The sequence below is a fragment of the Canis aureus genome, chromosome 1 (genome assembly GCF_053574225.1).
Source record: "Canis aureus isolate CA01 chromosome 1, VMU_Caureus_v.1.0, whole genome shotgun sequence".
NCBI lineage: Eukaryota > Metazoa > Chordata > Mammalia > Carnivora > Canidae > Canis > Canis aureus.
Genome location: NC_135611.1, coordinates 28,563,267 through 28,583,323, shown reverse-complemented (window position 1 = coordinate 28,583,323; position 20,057 = coordinate 28,563,267). Strand labels below are relative to the sequence as shown.

General features: G+C 36.0%; 1 protein-coding gene and 1 pseudogene across 21 annotated transcripts in view; both read left to right on the top strand.

Moving 5' to 3' along the window:
• The window catches only part of AHI1 (Abelson helper integration site 1), a 235,158-nt gene that overhangs the window by 134,075 nt on the left and 81,026 nt on the right, over positions 1 to 20,057 (top strand). Inside the window, exon 24 of one of the 21 annotated variants that reach the window (XM_077894070.1) lies at positions 13,443 to 13,617. The exons of the other annotated variants lie outside the window; for them this stretch is intronic. Within the exon in view, the coding sequence (XP_077750196.1) occupies positions 13,443 to 13,602 (160 nt within the window). The 3' untranslated portion in view covers positions 13,603 to 13,617. Of the gene's footprint in view, positions 1 to 13,442; positions 13,618 to 20,057 lie in introns of those variants that run through there. 21 annotated transcript variants of the gene reach the window in all.
• LOC144293955 (rho-related GTP-binding protein RhoQ pseudogene) lies at positions 14,978 to 16,782 on the top strand (annotated as a pseudogene).

The following is a 20,057-nucleotide window of genomic DNA, read 5'->3' as shown; positions in this document are numbered from 1 at the left end:
TAAGAAAGCCAATTTAAGGGGATCCTTGGGTGGCTCAGCGGTTTAGTGCCTGCCTTCTGCCCAGGGCGTGATCCTTGAGTCCCGGGATCGAGTGCCACATCAGGCTCCCTGCATGGAGCCTGCTTCTCCCTCTGCCTGTGTCTGCCTCTCTCTCTCTCTCTCTCTCTCTCTCTCTCTCTCTGTGTCTCATGAATAAATAAAATTAAAAAAAAAAAAAAGAAAAGAAAGCCAATTTCAAAAAAATATTTTGGAAAATATCCATCTACCCCCCAAGAAGTTTTAATCAGATATGATTTTAGGTTAGTGGATAGAGTCTTAGTGATTTCGTGGAAATAATTCAATTTTAATAGCTGTGGGTAAGTTATAGTCATATAAGTAGCAGAGAGTAATCTGGATGTGAGAGGGGGATCTTGGGGTTTGGTGGAAAGAAAGGGGCCCAGAAGCTGTGGTTTATCAAGTGCACTGGCAGAGTCACCTGTGACCTTGAGAAAGGAAATTACAAACACCTGCTGCACTTCAAACTCTGCAACCCACATGCCACAGACAGCTGTTTGAAGAACTGGAGTGAAGGAATGAGAAGATAATTGTAACTATTACCCAAGAATGAGGTGATTGGGCTTCATCCCTTTTTCTTTGAGACTTATTATAAAGCTCATTGTACACACACAAGTTTCAGCTGATACTTAAGTATGATTGACTCCTCAATTGATGTTTCTGATCTTACTCTTGTTCTATGGTCAAATTCATAGTTGACCTTCTTCCTCCATTCTACTAGAAAAATCTTTATAGGAAGTACTTAGGCTGTTAACAATTGTTCACCCAGAGAATCTGAAAATGAGTACAGCTCAATAAAATTCCCATTTTCCCAGGACCTTCATCAGACCTTTCGACCGTAATTTTCTGTTGCTGGTGCTACCAGCTGCTTAGTCCTTACCAGCAAAACCTTAGTGTTACACAAATTCAGCTTCTCCCTTTCTTTCATGTCCCACATGTATTTCTTTCTCTTCCATATATTTCCACAGTTGAACCTCTCTTGTCCATTTCCATAGACAAGATCTGGGCTCTCTGCTCTGTTGTGGAGAACAATGGTCTCCTCTGTATTTCTGCTTGTATCTGTTGTTTTATTTATCATAACCAACTTTACTTTCCATAACCATAATTTCTGGGATGCTCTTTTTTTTATCACAGCTTTATTTGGATTTAATTCACATAGCTGTAAAATGTACCCTGTTAAAGTCTAAAATTCAGTAGGTTCTATAGAGTATATTCATTGTCTGATTTTAAAATGTATTTGGTACCCTAAAAAGAAATCCCTTACTCATCAGTAAACCCCTGCCATCGCCTTCTCTCTGTAGGTAGCCCCTGGCAAATACTAATCTACTTTCTGTCTCTATGGATTTGCCTGTTCTTGACATTGGATATAAATGCAGTGATATCATATGTTACCTTTAGTACCTGGCTTCTTTCACTTAGCATAATGATTTCAGAGTTGTTCTGTGTTGTAGCATGCGTTAGAATTTCATTCTTTTATATGGCCAAATGACTCTGTTACATGGATTTACCACATTTTATCTATCAATCTGTTGTTGAGCATTTGTGTTGCTTCTGTTTTTTAGCTATTATGAGTAATAGTATGTAAACATCCAAGTATAGGTCTTTGTGTGGACGTTTTCAGTTCTCGGGCGTATATTTAGTGGTGGAATTGCTGCGTCATATGGTAACTCTATGTTTAACATTTTGAGGAACTGCCCAAATATTCTCCAAGGTGGCTAAACCATCTTACAATCAATCCTACCAGCCATGTATGAGGGTTTAAATTTCTCCATATCCTCACTAACACTTGTTATTGTCCTTTTTATTATAGCCGTCCTGATGGAAGGGAAGTGCTATCTTGATTTGTGTTTCCTTAGTGACTAAGGATAGAGTATCTTTTGAATTGCTATTTGTGTATCTTCTTTGGAAATCTAGTCAATTCCTTTGCCCATTTCCTAATTGGGCAAATATTAATTATATTTTACTATATTATAAATTAGATATATTTTTAAAGAGTATATGTTATATATATATGTGTATAAGTACCTGTTGGATTGAGAGCTTATTGTACCAAAGGTAGAAATGAATTCTTGTTTTTAGAAATAGAATTGACATTAGCAAATCTATATTTAATTTGGAAAATAGGACCACATTTATAACTGTAAACATCCTATATAAATATTTTATTACAAAATCCCTCTATAATAACTCAAAGAACTTTAGGAGTTAAATAATTTTAGTTATTCCTAACACTGAGAACTTACCATACACCAGGCTTATGATGTATAAATATTATACATACATCAATTGCATACTATATAAATTATATATAAATATAAATATATAAAAATATTTGTATTACTTATATCTAATTGAGTTTGTCCTATTGTTGACTTGTAAGCATTTTTTATATACTCTTAATACAAGTCTTTTATCAAAAAGATAATTTGCGGATATTTCTCCCATTCTGTAGGTTGTCTTTTATCTTTCTTGATCATGTCCTTTGAAGCACAACATTTTTTTTTAATTTTATAAAATCCAGTTTATTTTTTTTATTTTTTTTTTTGTAATCAAGAGATTTTATTTTTATTTTTTTTTAATTTATTTTTTATTGGTGTTCAATTTACTAACATACAGAATAACACCCAGTGCCCGTCACCCATTCGCTCCCACCCCCCGCCCTCCTCCCCTTCTACCACCCCTAGTTCGTTTCCCAGAGTTAGCAGTCTTTACGTTCTGTCTCCCTTTCTGATATTTCCCACACATTTCTTCTCCCTTCCCTTATATTCCCTTTCACTATTATTTAGATTCCCCAAATGAATGAGAACATATAATGTTTGTCCTTCTCCGACTGGCTTACTTCACTCAGTATAATACCCTCCAGTTCCATCCACGTTGAAGCAAATGGTGGGTATTTGTCATTTCTAATAGCTGAGTAATATTCCATTGTATACATAAACCACATCTTCTTTATCCATTCATCTTTCGTTGGACACCGAGGCTCCTTCCACAGTTTGGCTATCGTGGCCATTGCTGCTATAAACATCGGGGTGCAGGTGTCCCGGCGTTTCATTGCATTTGTATCTTTGGGGTAAATCCCCAACAGTGCAATTGCTGGGTCATAGGGCAGGTATATTTTTAACTGTTTGAGGAACCTCCACACAGTTATCCAGAGTGGCTGCACCAGTTCACATTCCCACCAACAGTGTAAGAGGGTTCCCTTTTCTCCGCATCCTCTCCAACATTTGTTGTTTCCTGCCTTGTTAATTTTCCCCATTCTCACTGGTGTGAGGTGGTATCTCATTGTAGTTTTGATTTGTATTTCCCTGATGGCAAGTGATGCAGAACATTTTCTCATATGCATGTTGGCCATGTCTATGTCTTCCTCTGTGAGATTTCTGTTCATGTCTTTTGCCCATTTCATGATTGGATTGTTTGTTTCTTTGGTGTTGAGTTTAATAAGTTCTTTATAGATCTTGGAAACTAGCCCTTTATCTGACACGTCATTTGCAAATCTCTTCTCCCATTCTGTAGGTTGTCTTTTAGTTTTGTTGACTGTATCCTTTGCTGTGCAAAAGCTTCTTATCTTGATGAAGTCCCAATAGTTCATTTTTGCTTTTGTTTCTTTTGCCTTCGTGGATGTATCTTGCAAGAAGTTACTATGGCCGAGTTCAAAAAGGGTGTTGCCTGTGTTCTTCTCTAGGATTTTGATGGAATCTTGTCTCACATTTAGATCTTTCATCCATTTTGAGTTTATCTTTGTGTATGGTGAAAGAGAGTGGTCTAGTTTCATTCTTCTGCATGTGGATGTCCAATTTTCCCAGCACCATTTATTGAAGAGACTGTCTTTCTTCCAATGGATAGTCTTTCCTCCTTTATCGAATATTAGTTGCCCATAAAGTTCAGGGTCCACTTCTGGATTCTCTATTCTGTTCCACTGATCTATGTGTCTGTTTTTGTGCCAGTACCACACTGTCTTGGAGCCTTTCCCCTAAGATCAGGAACAAGACAGGGATGTCCACTCTCACCACTGCTGTTCAACATAGTACTGGAAGTCCTAGCCTCAGCAATCAGACAACAAAAAGACATTAAAGGCATTCAAATTGGCAAAGAAGAAGTCAAACTCTCCCTCTTCGCCAATGACATGATACTCTACATAGAAAACCCAAAAGTCTCCACCCCAAGATTGCTAGAACTCATACAGCAATTCGGTAGCGTGGCAGGATACAAAATCAATGCCCAGAAGTCAGTGGCATTTCTATACACTAACAATGAGACTGAAGAAAGAGAAATTAAGGAGTCAATCCCATTTACAATTGCACCCAAAAGCATAAGATACCTAGGAATAAACCTAACCAAAGATGTAAAGGATCTATACCCTCAAAACTATAGAACACTTCTGAAAGAAATTGAGGAGGACACAAAGAGATGGAAAAATATTCCATGCTCATGGATTGGCAGAATTAATATTGTGAAAATGTCAATATTACCCAGGGCAATATACACATTTAATGCAATCCCTATCAAAATGCCATGGACTTTCTTCAGAGAGTTAGAACAAATTATTTTAAGATTTGTGTGGAATCAGAAAAGACCCCAAATAGCCAGGGGAATTTTAAAAAAGAAAACCATAGCTGGGGGCATCACAATGCCAGATTTCAGGTTGTACTACAAAGCTGTGGTCATAAAATCCAGTTTACTACTGTTTTGTCTCTCAGTGTTTTGATCTCATATCTAAGAAACCATGGTCTGATCCAAGGTCACAAAGATTGATTCCAGTTTTCTTATGAGAGTTTTATACATTTAATTCTACCTTTAGTTCTAGAATCCATTTTGAGTTAATTTTTGTATATGGTGTGAATTAGGAATACAACTTTATTTTTTTGCATGTGGCTATCTAGTTTTAGCAGCACCATTCATTGAAAAGACTATTCCTCCCCCATTTAATGGTCTTGGCACCCTTGTCAAATATCAGTTGACCATGAATGTAAAGCTTTATATCTGGGCTCTTAATTATATTGCATATAATTCCATATACCTGTGTTTATACCAGTAATCTACTGTTTCAATTACTCTACCTTTATAGTAAGTTTTAAAATCAGGGCATGTCCCCAGCTTCATTCTTCTAGATTGTTTTGGCTACTCTAGGTTTCTGTGTTTCTGTATGAATTTTACAGTCACCTTCTCAGTTTCTGTAAAACTTTTGATAGGGATTTTGTTGAATCTGTAGATCAAAATTAAGGAATTTAAATCTTTCTATCTAGTAATGTGGATCTTTCAATTTATTTAGATACTAATTTTTTTCAATGATATTTTGTGATTTTCAGTATATAACTCATACTTTTATTTGAAGTACTTAATTTTTTTCAATGCTATTGCTAATGAATTGGTTTTATATTCAGATTGTTCATTTATCAGGTATAGCAATATACTTGACTTTTTATATTGATGTTGTATTCTGCAACATTGTTGATTTTTTTATTCTAAAAGATGTTTGGGGGTTTTTTGGTAGGTTCCTTGAGATTATCTATATACAATATCATGTTATCTACTAATAGAAATAGTTTTACTTCTTCCTTTCCACCTGAATGCCTTTTTATTCCTAACTTAATTATCCTAGCTAGAATCTCCAGTTCAGTGGAAATTGTCTTGTTCCTCATCTTTAGGGGAAAACTTTCAGTCTTTGACCATTAAGTATATTGTTAGTGTATTTTCTGTACGTAGCTTGTATCAGGCTGAGGAAGTTGCTTTGTGTTCTTTCTTTGTTGAATATTTTATCAGGAAAGGATGTTAGACTTTGTTAAAATGCTTTTGCAGTATCTTTTGAGATAATTTGTCCTTAATGCTATTAATCTGGTCTTTTAGGGGCACCTGGGTGCCTCAGTCAGTTAAGTGTCTGACTCTTGATTTCAGCTCAGATCATGATCAGGTTGTGAGATCAGCCTCTCACTGGGCATGGAGCCTACTTAAGAGTCTCTCTCTCTCCCTCTGCTCTCCCCTCTCACCCTCCCCAGAAAAATATATATAGTATTTTACATTGACTGGTTTTCATGTAAACCAACCTCTCATTCCTAGGATTTTTTTTTAATTTATTTTTTATTGGTGTTCAGTTTACTAACATACAGAATAACCCCCAGTGCCGTCACCCATTCACTCCCACCCCCCGCCCTCCTCCCCTTCCACCACCCCTAGTTTGTTTCCCAGAGTTAGCAGTCTTTACGTTCTGTCTCCCTTTCTGATATTTCCCACACATTTCTTCTCCCTTCCCTTATATTCCCTTTCACTATTATTTATATTCCCCAAATGAATGAGAACATATAATGTTTGTCCTTCTCCGACTGACTTACTTCACTCAGCATAATACCCTCCAGTTCCATCCACGTTGAAGCAAATGGTGGGTATTTGTCATTTCTAATAGCTGAGTAATATTCCATTGTATACATAAACCACATCTTCTTTATCCATTCATCTTTCGTCGGACACTTGGTTATGATGTATAATCTTTTTTTATATGTTGTAAATTCTGGTTACTTGTATTTTATTAATGTTTTTACATCAGTATTCATAAGAGATTTTAGTTGTAGTTTCTTCTCTAGTTTTGGGATCACAGTCAGTAATATTGATTCCATAGAATGAGTTGTAAAGTGTTCATTTCTCTCTTATTTTTTGGAAGACTGTGAAAGATTGATCTTATTTCATCTTTAAACATTTGGTACAGTTCATCAATGATGCATACTGTATGTGGGCTTTTCTTTGTGGAAAGTTTTTTAATTGCTAATTCAATCTCTATCCTTACAGGTTTATTCAGATTTTCTTTTTCTTCAATGAGTTTTGTGTCTTTCTAGCAATGTATTTGTTTTATCTGGGCTACTTAATTTTTTAGCATACAGTTGATAATAGCACTCCATTAGTAATCCTTTTTATTTCTCTAAGTCCAGTTCTGATATCTCTTCTTTCATACTTGATTTTATTAATTTGAATGTTACCCACCCCCCACCCTATAGTCAGTCTAGTTAAAGTTTTATTAGTTTTATTGATCTTTCAAAGAACCAATTTTTAGTTTTATTAATTTTCTTTATTCTTTTTCTATTTGCTATTTCATTTACTTCCGTGCTAGTGTTTATCATTTTCTTCCTTCTGCTCACTCTGCATTTAGTTTTATTTTTTAGTTTTAAAGTATAAGATTGGGGATCCCTGGGTGGCTCAGGAGTTTGACGCCTGCCTTTGGCCCGGGGCGCGATCCCAGAGTCCTGGGATCGAGTTCTGCATCGGGCTCCCTGCATGGGGCCTGCTTCTCCCTCCTCCTGTGTCTCTGCCTCTCTTTCTCTCTCTCTCTCTCTCTCTCTCTCTCTGTGTATCACAAATAAATAAATAAATCTTTAAAAAATAAAAAAAAAATAAAGTATAAGATTGGATTATTGATTTGATATCTTTCTGCTCAATAAAAGCATTTACAGCTACAGAATTTCCTCAGATCACTACTTTTTGCTGCATTCATACATTTTGGCAGGTTATGTTTATTTCTTTGTGTGTATCTTTTCCTAATTTCCCTGATTGATTTCTTTTTGACCCATTGGTTATTTAGTAGTGTGTTGTTTGATTTCCACATATTTATGTGGTCATCTTATAACTGATCCAAAGGTCATCTTGTAACTGATTCCTTTTTTCATTTCATTGTGGTTAGAGAACATACTTTCTATGATTTCAGGGGTTTAAATTTTTAAAGGCTTATCTTAAGGCCTAGAATACGGTCTATCCTAGAGAATGCTCTGTGTGCACGTAGGAAGGATATGTATTCTGCTTTTGTTGGGTGCAGTGTTCTACAGATGTCTGTTAGATTTAGTTGGTTTATAGTATTGATCAAGTGTTCTGTTTCCAGATTGATGTTGGGCCTAGTTCTTCTCACTGTTAAGAGATAGTGTAGTCTCCAACCATTGTTGTGGAACTGTCTGTTTAACATTTTACTTCTACCAGTTTTGCCTTATATACTTAGAGGTATATGTACTTAGAGTCTGTATTAGATACATATATGTTTATACATACTTATGTCTTCTGATTGACTTTTTGTCATTGTCTCTACTGACAGTTTTTGTCTTAAATTCTATTTTTGCCTGATACTAGAGTAGACACCCCAACTCTCTTTGGATTTCTGTTTGTGTGGTATAGTTTTTTCATCTTATTTAATTTTTTTTGTCTTTAAATTAAAATGTGTCCTTTTTTTTTAAGAATTATTTATTCATGAGAGACAGAGAGAGAGAGAGAGAGAAGCAGAGACACAGGCAGAGGGAGAAGCAGGCTCCATGCAGGGAGCCTGATGTGGGACTCGATCCCAGGTCTCCTGGATCGCCCTGGGCTGAAGGCGGTGCTAAACCACTGAGCCACCTGGGCTTCCCACATGTGTCTTTTGTAAACAGCATACAGTTAGATCATTTTTTTCCCATGCTGATAATCTGTATTTTATTTGGAGTATTTAATCTATCTATATTTAAAGTAATTACTAATGAGGTAGAATAAAGTCTACAATGTGGTTTTGCTTTCTTTGTTTTTTTGTTGCTGTTTGATCATTTGTTTTTGAGGGATAAGAGGATGGGAGGAAGGAGAGGAGCAGAGGGAGAGGGAAAAAGGGAATCTTAAGCCAGCTCCACATGCCCAGAGCATAGTCCAGTGCAGAGCTTGATCTCACATATCTCACAACCCTGAGACCATGACCTGAGCCACAATTAAGAATCGGACACTTAATAGAATGAGCCACCCAGGCACCCCAGTTTTGTTTTCTTTTTTGTTTTTAAGATTTTATTTATTTAAGAGAAAGAGCACACATGAGTTGAGGGTGGGGAGTTGGGAGGGCAGAGGGAGAGGGAGAAGCAGACTCCCCACTGAGCAAGGAGCCTGGCAGGGCTTGATCCTAGTACCCTGAGATCACAACCTGAGCCCAAGGCAGATGCTTAATCAATTAAGCCACCCAGAGACCTCCCAATTTTGTAGAGTTGTTTATATCTGAAATATCTTTTTTTTCTTGATTCCCTTATTCTTATTGCTCACTTTTTTTAGTTAAATATTTTTCACTATGCCATTTTAATTCCCTTTTTATATACTTTCTTTGAGTTGTTTTCTTAGTGGTTATCCTGAGAATTAACATTTTAACTTAAAACAATCTAGTTTGGATTAATATCACCTTAATTTCAGTAGTATATAAAAATTTTGCTGTAACACAGCTCTTTTTCTTTTTGTCTCCTTTGTGCTATTATTGTTTAGATTATATCATTGTACATTGTAAGCTTATCGACACATTTTTATAATTATTTCTTGTGGGGTTTTTTTTTTTTTTTTTTTTTTTTAGAAAGAGATAGCAAGAGACAGCAGGGGGTGAGGGGAGGGAGAAGCAGGCTCCCCACTGGATGTGGGGCTGGATCCCAGGACCCTGGGATCATGACCTGAACTGAAGGCAGACACTCAACTGAGCCACCCAGGCGCCCCTGCAAATTGTCTTTTAAAAATTAGATGGAGGACTTACAAAAAAAATGTAACATATATATATTATATATATAATCTACTTATATTTATCTATGTAGTTACCTTTCCTACTGCTCTTTATTTCTTCATGTAGATTTTAGTTACTGTCAAAATGTCCTTTTTGTTTCAACCTGAAGGACTCCCATTAGTTTTTCTTGAAGGGAAGATCTGGTAGTTTGATATCTCTTATAATTTATCTGGGAATATGTTAATTTCTCCTTCCTTCTTAAAGGATAGTTTTGTTGCATATTGAATGGTAGGTTGAGTCTTCCTTCAGCACAAAATGTTGAAAGCCTGTTCCTACTAATTTTTGACCTGCAGGGTTTCTGATGAGAAGTCTGTTGTTAGTCTTCTTGAGAATCCTTTCTATGTGATGTGTTATTTTTCTCTTGCTTTCAGGATTCTTGGTCTTTGTCTTTCAGTAGTTTGTGATATTTCCAGATGTGGATCTTTTTTGAGTTTTTCTTGTTGGAGTTTGTTTAGCTTCTTGGATGTACATATTTTTCATCAAATTTGGGGAGTTTAGGGCTATTATGTATTCAAATATTTTTTGTCCCCTTTCTGTCTTTTCTCTCCTTCTGGGACTCTCATTATGCACATAATAGCACAGTTGGTGGTATCCCATGCATTTCTGAGACTCTGACATTCTTTTTTCTATCTGTTCCTCAGACTAGGTAATCCCAATTTACTTATCTTAAAAGTTCACTGATTCTTTCCTCTACTACTTCAAGTCTCTTGAGCCCCTCTAGTTATTACTGTACCTTTCAACTCCAGAATTTCTGTTTTATTTATAATTTCTGTTTTTTATTGAAGTTTTCTATTTGCTGTGATATAATTCCTATACTTCTTCTTTATAGATACAGATATAGGTATAGATATAGTAAATCTAATGTCTGGGCTTTCTCAGGGGCAATTTCTGTTGATTCATTTGATTCCTTTATTGCTTCTTTATGTGTATCATAATTTTTTGTTAATAACTAGACATTTGGAATGGTATAATGTGGCACACCTGGAAATTATATTCTCTATACCCATTCCCCATGGCTTATCATTTTTGTTATTGTTACTGTTAATATTTATTTAGTAAACTGCCTATTGAAGCAGTGAAAACAAATCCCAACACACACAGAGCCCCTTAGAAAAGGCTGCAAGAACTTGGTTCCAGGCATTTAAGGAAATTTCTGTTCAACCATTAGCTGACCACTAAGCTAATCAAATAGACACTTCAGTGGTCAGACAACACAAAAAATACAAACTTAATAGAATTACTCAGGAAAGTCACCAACTAAATAAATATTTGGGTTGACATTAGAATTGGAAATAGAGGGCAGCCCGGGTGGCTCAGAGGTTTAGCACCTGCCTTCAGCCCAGGGCCTGATCCTGGAGACCCGGGATTGAGTCCCGCGTCGTGCTTCCTGCATGGAATCTGTTTCTCCCTCTGTCTGTATCTCTGTCTCTCTATCTGTCTCTCTCTCTGTCTGTCTTTCATGAATAAATAAATAAATAAAATCCTTAAAATAAAAAAAAGAATTGGAAATAGACAAGCGTCAGTGTTTAAGATGAGCAGTGAGGTATTGATATCTGGCTAACAGCAACCTAAAAAGCTTTTCTCTTTACATTTATAAACTAATATTCAAGATTCTTTTGTAAAGTCTTTCCTCATTACCTCTGCCTCTAGTCATTTCAGTACCCTTAAATATAAACTACAGTAATCAGATGGGCCCACATGTTAATATACATATATAATTTGTCATCTTGGCCCAATTTCAGTTTCCCATATAACTTCCCAGTTTGGTGTCCTCAACAAATTGTGACTAAGAAGCTAATATGAAAAAAATGCTTTGATGATCTTCAGGTGCCTTCTTTAATAGAAATACCAAGTTTTTAATTAATATCCTCCTTTCAGCGTAATCTTAAGGAAAGTCACAGACAGTGAACCAAGCAGCTTCATATTTACTTAGTTCCTTGAAGGCATCTAACTTCAAAATTAAATAAGTAAATTTACAGACTAAAAGCATAGGCTTAAGAGAAAAGCAGATCCACTATCTAGAATCTGCCAAGCTGTGTGATTTAGACAAATAATAATTCCTTTAGTTTATAATTAAAGAAATTAAAAGCATAATAAGTACTAAATAGGAGAGTAGTTATGAATATGTGTGTATGTGCACAAATACACAAACACACATATACATAGAATATGCTTATGGGGCACCTGGGAGGTTCAGTCAGTGGGTGTCTGACTTTTGGTTTCAACTCAGGTCATGATCTCAGGGTCATGAGTCAAGCCCCACTTTGGGAGGGGGTGGTCCATGCTCAGCAGGGAGTCTGATTGAGATTTTCTCTCCCACTCCCCCCACTCATGAACATGAGCACACTGTCTCTATCAAATAAACAAAAAGAATATGCATATATATACTATGCGCTTAGCACATCCCTGGCATATAGTAAGCATGAAATAAATGATAGATACATATATTTCTAGATATATCTAGATGAATACACACATACCTATAGCATAGCAGATTATTAAATAACAATAGATGAACACTGATGCTGAGAAAAGACCCAAACTGAGGTTTATATACTTGTTTTAGGACTAAAAATTTAAAACCTTGGTTGAGTAAAATGAAGTCATCTAAATGAGGTATTTTTATATAAAATATTAATATTTCATAAAACAGCAGATTATTTTAAATGTATTCATTTCTGCTAAAGTATAAAAATAGGGATTTTTAATGCATAATGTTTGAAATAGTATATTTTTCTTAATTTTATTCTAAGCATTTTCGGGTCAAGAACTGTAGGCTGCATTTCTTTGTATTTCCCATACTGTGTACACTGCCATATATATAGCACACACTGGAGATATTTACTATATGAGTATTAATTAATTCATCTTTTTAGAAATTGTGTATAATCTTAATGAATTCTGTTAATTTAACAAATATTTTTAGGAGTGCTCTTAAGTAGTTCTCAAAAACTTTATATTTTTTAAGGACTGCAACTCTTTGCACATAGAGTTGGTGCCCAGGAAATCCTGAAGGTGCCATTAAGCATCAAAAAGAGATTTAAGGGGCAGCCCGGGTGGCTCAGCAGTTTAGCGCCGCCTTCAGCCCAGGGCGTGATCCTGGAGACCCAGGATCGAGTCCCACATCGGGCTCCCTGCATGGAGCCTGCTTCTCCCTCTGCCTGTGTCTCTGCCTCTCTCTCTCTCTCTCTCTCTCATGAATAAATAAATAAAATCTTTTAAAAAAGAGATTTAAATTTCATTCTCAAAAGACTTGTGTCCAGACCTTATGTTAATTTTAATATGTCTCAGCGTTATAATGCATGTTTAAGCATAGAGACATACACCCATACTTCACTCTAAAAGAAAACAAAAGAAATTGCAGCTCACTTAGACATTTTTGGATTTGTATAAGTGCCTATTCAAGTTTAGAGAGGGCTTTTTCAAAGTAGTTTTGAAGCAATACGGGTCTATTTGAAGACTCCTAACTAACTTGCCTATGTCTATTTTTAAGTTTTTTAACATTTACATACTTATGTCTTTATATTATTAACAAGTTAACACATTTTTTCATTTAATATTTATAAATTTTCATGTTTAAGTATTTTTTAAAATTTTTTACTACCTCTCACAACCCTTATGGTTTATGGAAAGACCTGGTCAGGAAAGTAGCATCAACAGGTAGATAAAAGCAGATAATAAATGCAGTACAGTAAAAGGAAGAACATTCATTTATCTTAAGGGATATATTTTTATATATAATCTCTATAAATCACTGCCTTAAACTATGGAGTACAAAATTTATAACTACTAAAACTGTGTCTATAAATTGTGAATAATATGTTATTTACAAATACTTAAATTTACTTTGTTTAAATATATTGTCTAGGGATCCCTGGGTGGCGCAGCGGTTTGGCGCCTGCCTTTGGCTCAGGGCGCGATCCTGGAGACCCGGGATCGAATCCCACGTCGGGCTTCCGGTGCATGGAGCCTGCTTGTCCCTCTGCCTGTGTCTCTGTCTCTGTCTCTGTCTCTCTCTCTCTCTGTGACTATCTATCATAATAAATAAATAAATAAATAAATAAATAAATAAATAAATAAATAAATAAATAGTCTGCAATATATTTGTCTTACTGATAATTTTAAATTTGCTCATAGCTCATGGTCTATTAAGAGAAATTTATTTAAAGATTTTATTTATATATTCATGAAAGACACAGAGAAAGAGACAGAGACATAGGCAGAGGGAGAAGCAGGCTCCCTGTGGGAGCTCAATGCAGGACTTGATCCCAGGACACTGAGATCACACCCTGAGCTGAAGGCAGACACTTAGCCATTGAGCCATCCAGGTGTCCCTATTAAGAGAATTTCAAGAAATTCATCATATTTTTCAGAAGTAATTCATAATAAATTATCATTTTAGAATTTAATATGAGCATACATCCTGGTACTGTGTATTAGCAACTTAAAAGTAGATAAACAGAAGAGTAACTTGTACAAATATTTTAAATATCCTTTTTTTTAAAAAGGGCTGCCATACCAAAAACAATGAAACATCCATAAACAGAAGCTCTCTTAGAGCAGAGATTTTTGTCTATATGGTTCACTGCTATCTGCCCAACCTTTAAGAGTAGCTCAGGCACGGTAGGTACCTCATATTTATTGCTGAGTGAACAGATTTAATTTTTCAGTTTTGCTTGTTTTTCTATTTTAAAAATTTCATTAATCCTCAAGAGATTGGAGGAAAACCTAAGAAATGTTTGCCCTGACTCCTACTTGCACTTTGAGCATGTGCTTTTTGATAAAATGTCAAAACAGATGTTAAGTTACTCAGATCTGGAGCCAGTCTACATTTCAGTGAAACAAGAGGAAAATTAAGCAAGATAAGTAATAGGAAAGTAGGAACAGGTTTACTTTTTAAGTTTTGCCAGTAACACTTTGTTATAAGATTGGGCTGTTGTTATGTTGTTATGTTGTTTCTTACCTACCCGTTCAGTTGATAAGTGCAAAAAATAAGTGGGTGTGTTTTATAAAGTAGATCATTGAAATAAAGTATTAACTAAACTTTAGGTATGTTTAAGAATCACAGATTGCTGGGCCCATCCCCAGAATATATTATTTTAGTTGGCTCTGGAATGAGATCCAAGAATTTGCATTTCTAACAAATTTCCAGGTAATGTTGCTGCTCCTGGTCTAGAGACCACAATTTGAGATTCTAATCTCAACGAGTGATTCAGAATTTTCCCTTCGCTATCCCTATCAAGAAAGAAAAACTACACTGTCATTTTTCTTCACTAACAACAAAAAAATCTATAGTCTATAAAAATTTACATTATTCTCTTGATTTTTAAAAAACGTATCTTGATTAGAAAGATACATTTTGAAGCCTTTTTAAATGAAATACTAATGATTCACTGTAACAAAATGTATGCATTACAATTTCCAGTAAGAAAAGTTTTAAGTGAATGCTAATCATCGTATAAAATGAGTAGCTTGATTTGTAAAGTCCAAAGGTCAGGTCACTTATATTTGTCAGAGGAGTAGTGTTTCCAAATGGTAATTCGGAAGAAATGCTTTACTGTTGTTGTTCTTCGTTTATTAAAAGGAGGATTTCCTGTGTAGTGTTGGAAGCAGTCAGACAAGCTTTCCCAATTTATGGATGAGCACAAATAATACAGCTACACTATTACCCATCAAATTAATATTTTAAATTTACTTTAAAATCTATGAATGCTGTTCTTTTGGAATAGTTATTTGAGTACCTGGTACAATAGAATTTTAAAGCTGGAGGGTATACCACATAGCATCTGGTTCAAACCCCTTAGTTTACAGATATCCAATCTGAGTATTTTATGATATACTTCAGCCTTGGAGGCCCAAACAGGACTGGAATGCTCAACATTTTGATTCCAGTTTGGTATTCTTTCCATTACCCTAGTTACTTTACCAGAAGTAGTTGGAATTAAATATTTTCAAATATTTGATGAGTTGTATAAAGTTTATATATACTAACACTATGTGGCAGGATAGGAACAGATAGTTTGGTACAGAGACAATAAACTTGGTGCAGTTATTTACTTTTTTATCTCTTTTTTTAATTTATTATTACAGATAAGATCAGTTAAAATAACAGAATCTTGGTTTCTTTTTTATAAATATCTTTAGCGTATCTTACATAGTACTTACAAAAATAATCATAAAAAAACATATACATTCCTACCACATGATGTTAAAAATAGGGCTGTATATTTCTTTATTCCTTGCATGAAATAAAATATAGGCCCAATGTCACTCTTAGTAAAGTAGTCTTTGGATATTCAGTAATCTGCTTCTGTGAAATTCAGAATTTATTGCTAAATTTGGTTTTCTGCTAACATTGTTTTAATCTGTTCCTTTCTATTTTAATGACAAAGACTAAATATTCTGTAATTGACATTATCGAGGAATGAGACTTTCTTAAACCTTATTTTACCTGTTAAATAATTACTGGGGCAGAGGGCAGGCATAGCCAGGGCAGGAAAGGGAGGCCCACCCAGAGGCTAGCTGGCTACAGTGCGGCACTGATGCTCAGGTGCATGGTGGTTGGCGACAGGGTGGTGGACAAGACATGCTTACTCATGAGCCGTGCCACTGACACTTTGCTGGAGGACTGGTGCCTCCCCATCTTCAGTGCAGTCCGCATCAGTGTAGAGAGCAAGCAGTACCTCCTGAGGTTCAACAGCATAAAGTATGACCAGACAGGAAAGCTATGATCATCTGAGGACTTTATCTTATCCAGTGACTGTGGTCTTCCTTAAATGCTCCTCTCTGGCCCTATTTCAAGATGTAAAGGAGGAGTGGACACCAGAACTTAGAGAGTACACACTAAATGTGCCTTAGGAACACCGACTGACCTTCAAAGTGACCCCAAAGCTGTAGCAAGACTTAATAATAGGAAAGAAGAACCCATATGTGTAGAACAAGGTCAGAAACTAGCAAAAGAGATAGGAGCTCACATGTGAAAAGTTCAGCTTTAACCCAGAAGGGATTGTCTTCAGTGTGTGATGAGGCTGTCATAGCCATTTTAACTCCAAAAAAACACAGAGTTTAGGAAAAAGGGGGTTTCAAGATATACAAACTTTTGTTTATGTGAGAAATATCTTCAATAGCCAAGGAAATGGTCCATTTCTCTCAGAAGGCATTTGAAATGCTACAGCTATACCCAGACCTCTTGTAAATAATGCAGAAGTTTACAGCTCAAAAGAAGGGAAAAAAAAATAATAACCGGTTCTCAGAATTTTACATATTCACTAGGAATGTTTCCTAAATGTCCAAGAAGCAGAAAAAAGCATCTGTAACACAATCTGTTATAAATTCTTTGTTTCAGCTGGAAGGTACAGTCTCTCAGGCTGTGTTTCATGGTTTAAAAAGCTATAGTCCCATCGTGTTATAGCTACATAAAAAACAGCGCTGCAAATGGAACTGCCTGGCTTAGACTATGCTTGTTTCTACACGATCCTTAAGGAATCTGCGAAAAGAAGTATCTTCTCCCTTTGCTCCAGTTAATTGTTCTTGCATGTAAGGTGCTCTCTGTTCCAGTATACCACAGTGGCAAAATCACAAAACCAGCCACATAGCCAGAGGTCACTCTAAGCCTACAAAAGAGGTCCATACGTGAGGAGAAAATACATAAAATTAAAAAATAAAAACAATGTCTTATTATCACTTAAGCACAAGTTAAGTGTAACCCAAATATTTCTATATTAAAGCTTAATGTACTTTCATAAAGAATGCCAAATGTATAATAAGGTCGAAAGTGCCTTCATCATGAGCGCTAAAACCGTACACATTTTAATGTGCTTTTAACAGCAACAAGGCGTCTGACAAAAAAAATAATAATTACTGAGATGTTACTTTTTGTTTCACCATATGTTAATTGGGCATAATCCTGCTGGTAACCATAAGAAGTACCCTTAATATATCTTTGGCTGAGTACTGATGTGCACTTGGGATTAAACCCCATAAGGAAAAAAACCATAAGAAATTAGTAGGCTACACAGCAGAATAGGAACAATTCACATTCTTGACAGCCAGAATGGAAAAAATTTCTAATATGTGAGGCATCAGGTAGAATTATCAGGAGGATCACACCCCGGTAGTGGGGAATACGGAGCCCTAGACTCAAAGCCTCCTGAATCTGCTCTACCAAAACTTAAAATCAATCCTGGAAAGGGTCATACTAATCCCAGGTAACTACATGTCAGAAAAAGGTCCAACACTCTTTCAGAGAAAATAAGAAAATCCAGCATTCACCAATGTAAAATTCACATGTATTCATTTTCTGGCGCCATTATAACATGGTATGGCTTAAAACAACAGAAGTTCATTCTCTCACTATTCTTAGAGGCCAGAAGTCTGAAACCAAGTGAAGGAGGGAAGAAAGCGGAGGGAAGGTTGTGAGATCCAGATGCACATTTGCTGCAGCCTGGCACAAAGCTTTCCAGTGACTATAGACCCAGCTGAAGCAGCACTAGAGGAGAAAGTACTCAAGTCTATGTGTTTATTCAATGTAACTTAGCCTTTTGAATGACTTGGGACCATTGTGAATATTGATTCTTAACTTACACCATAGTTGAAGTTGCAAGAAGCATCTGCTGCTGAACAGTACTGGTTAATGTTCCTTCAGTACACTGGTTTCAAGAACCATGGAGAATTCTTCAGAGACAACAATAGTAATGGAAAATCTCTCAGAAAATAATATAAAGAGGAGTTCACCTAAAAGTCTTGTAACATCCTGACAGACTCTGCTGTATTAAAGCAAGAAATTGTCTCTTGCAAGCACTGCTCTAAAGACTGAAAAATGAGTGTCAGGAAAAAATAAATAAATAAAAGCTTGCCAGTGACACTTCCAACATGACTGCACCCAAATAATTGGGCAAGCTTTGAGAAGAAGGAACTCCATTTCAAGGATGTGAATTGTGGACAAAATTTGACCCAAGTGGATTTTGTAAAAAAAAAAAAAAAAAAAAAAAACTCATTTCCTAAATCTGTCACCACCAGCATGGACACATAAATTAATGTTTTTAGACTTCTTTTGCAGAAAGATTTCATAACTCCTCTGTCAGCTCAAAGATACTGCCAAGGATGTGCTGTCATACATACCTAAGCACCAGAGCACTATGTGCAAGGAATGGTACATTATAAAAGATACTCATCAAAAGAATGAATGGTCAAGATAAATGACAAGACTTACCAGAATAAAGAGAAAAAATAGATACATTATCAATTTAAAACAAACCTCTTGATGGGATTGTGTTTCCCAACATTTTTTTTAAGATTTTTTAATTTATTTATCTTAGAGTATAAGCAGGAGGGGCACAGGGAGAGAGAATGCGAAGCAGACTCCACACTGAGCCTAGAGCCTGACATGAGGCTGGATCTAAGAACCCTGAGATCATGACCTGAGCCAAAACCAAGAGCCAGGCGTTTAACCAGCTCTGTCACCCAGGCACTCTCCCAACATTTTTATGGAGCTTTCCTTTACCCCAAAAACAATGAGATAATAACAATATGTAATTGGAGATGGGGAAGACAATTTATTGCAGAATCCACTTCAAATCAAAGTAAGCAGAGAAGTTTATTGTGTATATTAAGATGTTCAGAAGAGAGTAAGAGGTCCTCAAATGAGAAGATGACATAGTGGTTAAAAACACACAGTGGAATATAAACAGATTATCATAAGCCTTGTAGCTTTTGTAACGTACCTTCAGTATGATGAAGGAATGGTCGTAGTTTCACTGCCAAAATGTAGACTTGGCAAGTGAAGCCTACTGATTCCTCACTGTGTAGCAACTTTGCACTTAAATGTCAGTCATGGTATGATGATGACATTCTCCAAAAACCGTTCCTTTGCTTTGAGGGATGTAGCCTCCTGAAGCACAACCCTCCTACGGATTTTGGTGACAGAGCCGTTGTTTCTACATCAGGAGATAATATTATGATAGTGTCGGACATAGTACTATAATCTGGTAAGGACCTAAAATGTATTACCCATGTGCGTGCCATGACCAGCAATAGTGAGTAGTGACCACCATTCATCTGACACTATGAGTTGTAGAACTGTGTTAGTCTGCCAGGACTGCTGTAACAAAGTACCATCTCAACTGAGAGCTTAAACAAAAATTTATTTGCTTATGGTTCTAGAAACTAGAAGTCCAAAATCAAGTCACCAGCTGGGTCGGTTTCTTCTAATATCTCTCTCTTTGATTTGTAGATGGCTGCTTTCTCATTGTGTCCTCCTTTGTCCTTATTCTCTGTGCATGGGTGCTCCTGCTGTTTTTTCCTCCTCTTTATAAGGACAACAGCCCTATTGGACTAGGACCCCACCCATATGACCTTATTTAACTTTAATTACCTATGTTAAAGGCCCTGTCTCCAAATGTCTCCAGACCTTGCTAGGGCTTCAACATATGAATTTTAGGGAGCATACAATTCAGCCCATAACAGAGATGTAGAACATATTTAC